At 28.5% G+C, this 4,348-nt stretch overlaps 1 protein-coding gene across 1 annotated transcript; it reads right to left on the bottom strand.

Moving 5' to 3' along the window:
* Positions 1 to 784: 784 nt before the first annotated feature.
* LOC129887873 (protein PLANT CADMIUM RESISTANCE 2-like) lies at positions 785 to 3,172 on the bottom strand. The gene is made up of 4 exons (XM_055963105.1): positions 2,951 to 3,172; positions 2,535 to 2,606; positions 2,047 to 2,259; positions 785 to 1,048 (listed from the first exon to the last, which is right to left on the bottom strand). The coding sequence occupies exons 1-4, from the start codon at positions 3,081 to 3,083 to the stop codon at positions 972 to 974; spliced, it is 495 nt and encodes a 164-aa protein (XP_055819080.1). The 5' UTR covers positions 3,084 to 3,172; the 3' UTR covers positions 785 to 971.
* Between the last annotated feature and the right edge of the window lie 1,176 nt (positions 3,173 to 4,348).

Raw genomic sequence — 4,348 nt, 5'->3', positions numbered from 1 at the left:
AAAAGATTTGCAGTCGTAACAACACCGAAACTTTTGGATGCAATAAGAAAAGTTAGAGATGAGCTACAACTAGATTTAAATTTTAACAAAAAACAAAGCACAATAAAATCATGTTTTATTAAATTGTCTTAGATATATTTGTACTTTTAACAAATTATTAATTTATAATATTAATGCGACCTTATATTTATATAGGAATTTTTTGAAAATATATTATCTTATCGAAATGGGCAATCCATTGGCCCAAGACTATAAAAGGAGGTGATATTGACTAACAAGAAGAGAAATTTCTCCCAAAAGTATATTTTCGTTTCCTCATTTTTATTTTAATGTGATATCAGAGTCAGGCCGAAGGTGGGCTCTCAGGAAACCGAATAGCTGCGATGGTGGAATACCTTGGCCCATGAATGTGCACACATCAGACCATCGAATGAACGGGATCATGGACTCCTGATAAAGCCTAGACAATCCTTTTTCTTTTGAGCTAACTTTTAGATTGTGGGTTACGTTCAATACCGAATTTTATAAGCTCTAAGTTTAGTTTCTCCTCTCATGAGTTTGGAATCAAAATCAACAAGATCGGTTTCTATTTTTTTCCCTCCTTTTTTACAGTAATTTAACTCAAACACACTTTTTTTTATGTTTAATTTTTTTGCAATATCAGCTTTTAATATTAAATTCACTCCAAACAAGAATAGGATTATGATAAATCGCTGGTAAAGTATCAACATACAAATAACTTTTCTAAGCAACTTTAGAAGTTAATTTATGACTTTTTTCAATAGTAAATAAATTATAAATATCATATACATTATATCAAATCAACAACCAACATTACATCTTGCAAAAAACAGGAACCATCCATTGATTAACAAACCATTATTTCACTTTTAATAACAAAAAGAGAGCAACAAATATATACAAATATATATCACTAAACAAATTCAAAGTTTGTTAACACAATCCATTATTTATCGAGTCATTCCTCCTTGAACTCCTGGAGCCATTGCTATCCCTCTGTTTTGATTATCCATATTTGCTTGCCAACCTATACATATGTTGTAAACACAAGAACCATAAGTATATCTCAACAATTTTAATTAAAATAAAAAAAAAACATTTTATGTTATATAGCGATGTTTGTCTGGATAGACCGTTTAAGAATGAAAAAAAAAACTTTTGATACATATAAAAATATTCATAAAATTTATAATATTAAAGTATGTCATGATATTTTTGTTGATATAAGATCATGTTGTTTAATAATTAACATAAAATGAGAAGTAAAAAATTATTTTTAGTCAAGCAATATTTATACCACTAAAGGTGGTTGTATTTACCCATCGGTAAGACTTCCTCATCTTTGACAAAAAATCTTAGATAGGAGTCATCTTGGATAAAGTCGTTTCACCTCCAAAGTGACTTTTTGATCATATGAAAAAGTGACATTTTTTTTTAAAATTACTTTTAAAAAAAATTATATAAAATTGTATAAACTTTTGCTAAGGAATATTAATTTGCACCACCAAAATTTGTAGTAGAATGTAAATAGTATTCTTCCATTATTAATTAGAATTCTAGATCGAATCATACTCTTCAAAAGGTAAAATGTTAAGAATAAACGAATTCTTTTTGATTCTGCATCTTCAAGTGACTTAATAGGAGAGAAAGATTCAGCTTCTAAGGAATGATTAAAACTATTTCTCTTTCGAAATTTCCCCCTTCGACATCATTATTCCAAGAAAATTTGATAGTGAAAAATAACTTTTGATCATCTTAGTAAAAAAGATAAGTCTTTTTTTTTCATCTGATTGATAAAATCCAAAGAATGGGGAGGGTTTCGTATCTATCAATTCGATCAAATAGACTGAGCAATTGTCACCGTTTATAGATATTGAAATGAACGCTTTACCATTACTGATTAACTCCTATCTACCCCATTCTATGGGACTGATGCAGCATAAATAAGAAGAAAGGGGTGTCCTAGTCTTTTTTATTGTATTAGTAGAGCCTAAAACGATACCAAAAAAAAGGAATATTACTTACCAATAGACATGTCATATCCACGATGTTTGAGTTCACGATGTTCTTGGCACAAAGCACAACATTCACAGCAAAAATGAAGACAACAGTCCCCACAAGGGCTTTCTGGTAACATGTATTGTTTCCTCATTTTTGTACGATAGAAACATGAATAAATACATCCACATCCTGTTAATAATTCAATTAAAAAATACAGACCTCCACTTGCACCACAGGCTGCAAATAAATAAAATTCACAAGTCAAAAACATAATTTATGTAGCAATATTTGATTGAATGCAATTTTTTTAAAAAAAGAAGAAATTGTTTTGTCGTAATAAAAAAATCATAAGCGTTTGTGTAATTATAATAAAAAGTTAAATACAGTAGTAACAAAGTCAAATAATTGGTAATAGTAAATTATTTGTCCTTTTTCTTGATAAATCATCGGATCAGGTAAAACATATCAAACTCAAATAATAATGAAATAGGATACTTTTGTTGTTTGCTTACAAGTTGTTCCTTTGTCGACGATCTCTGCAATCTGTCCAAATGTAATACATGGACACCAACAAGTTATGCAACCTGAAAAAAAAACGTTTAATAATCACAATTTATTTTTTTAAAAAAATTCAATTTATATGACATAATTTGAATCAAAATAAAATTCAAAAATAAATATTTTAACATCTTTATGTAACTATAAAAACTTGTTATTAACACTAAAATGTGAAATTTAAAGTTAATTTAAATAATTCCGTTCACACATGATTTGGGGAAGGATTATAAGTATATTTTATAGCTCAAATCCGTAATTCATATCACACGAAAAAATAACTTTATCGAAGCTCTCAAACTCCCATTTACTAATGAAAAAAAATTAACTTCGAATAAATTGAAACAGAGCGAATAGAAAAAGAACAACTTACAATTTGAGTAATCAGAGGTGCAGTCACAAAGTCCAGTGGACCAAGTTCCGGGATGATTAGGTTGAAACTGTCCCGGCACAGGGATGCCGGTCGTCGGTTTTTCGCCGTAAGCTAGTGGAGCTGAGGGGTTCATGATAACTTAAAAATTCTTCTAGTTGTTGTTGAGAAAATTAAATGAAAGACAAAAAAGTATGTAGTTCTTGTGCAAGATATGCAAATTATCAGTTGTATTTATAGTAGGGGAAAAGAAATTTCTCCATCCATTTTAATTTGTGTGTTCTGTTTTAACTTGTAAATTTTTTAATCTTGTGATCGATTTTAAATTAAAAATATGTTAAATATATCAAAATATTATTTATTATGTTTTTAAATATGTTAAATAAAAGTTATTAACAAAATAATACATTTTTTTACAATCAATGGAGCAAGTATATATTATACGTACTATAAGGAAGAGTCAACAAAGGATGTAGTTGACTTGGTTTAGAGTCTATGGTCTATAAATGAATTTACTTAGAAATGTTCTTCAACGTGTTATTTGGGGTGCAACTTGTTCTCTCTCTCTCTTTTTTTTTTTTAATTATTTTTGTAAATATATTGTAATTTTGGGTACAACTTGTTCTCTTTTTATCTTCTTTAAATATTTTATATTTTTGAGTTTATAGTTTTGACAGTTCTAAGCAGCCACACCACCCATTGTTACATGTGTCAAAATAACGTAATGCTCTTTTTATATTGAAAATTATTTTTCTATCTTACGCAAATACGATAAGATGAATATATATGTCTTACCCTTTTTAGATTTTATTATTAAATATATTATTATTATTATTATTATTGTTGTTGTTGTTGTTGAGTTAGGAGTATGAGCTAGAATCAAAACACTTAAATTTAATCATGAATTTAGAAGTAGATTCTTTAAATTTTTTGAAATAAAATCTATCTAGTTCAAAGTTCCACAAAAAGTACGACAAGTCAATATAGTTAATTAACAATTCAACATGTCTCAAAAAAATTAAATTTAAAGACAAAATTGTTCAACTAGCCGAATAGCTCCGGGAGTAAAATATTTGAAATTAATAATTACTCCCTCTTTTGTTTGATAATATATTTTATATGCCGAACCCTGCATCAAATTAAGTCTTGTCACCTCGCCTACTTGAGGTCTGAGTCAAGGAAAGAGCTGGTAGACCGGCAAAAGATTGTGCTACTCCAACTGATGGTGAAGAAAAGGGGGAAGCGGGAAAAAAAAATTGTGCAAAGGACGTTTTCTTCTCTATTCTCCCCTCTCTAAAAGGTCAAGGAAGAGACTGCATTTTATTAGTCGTTACTCAATGGCACGGTTCTATATTTAAAAATAATTAAATTTTAACTTTTCATATTTTACTTTATGAGATA

Source organism: Solanum dulcamara, chromosome 4 (genome assembly GCF_947179165.1).
Source record: "Solanum dulcamara chromosome 4, daSolDulc1.2, whole genome shotgun sequence".
NCBI lineage: Eukaryota > Viridiplantae > Streptophyta > Magnoliopsida > Solanales > Solanaceae > Solanum > Solanum dulcamara.
Note: the sequence above shows the minus strand (reverse complement) of the source record. Positions and strands in the feature narration are given on the sequence as shown.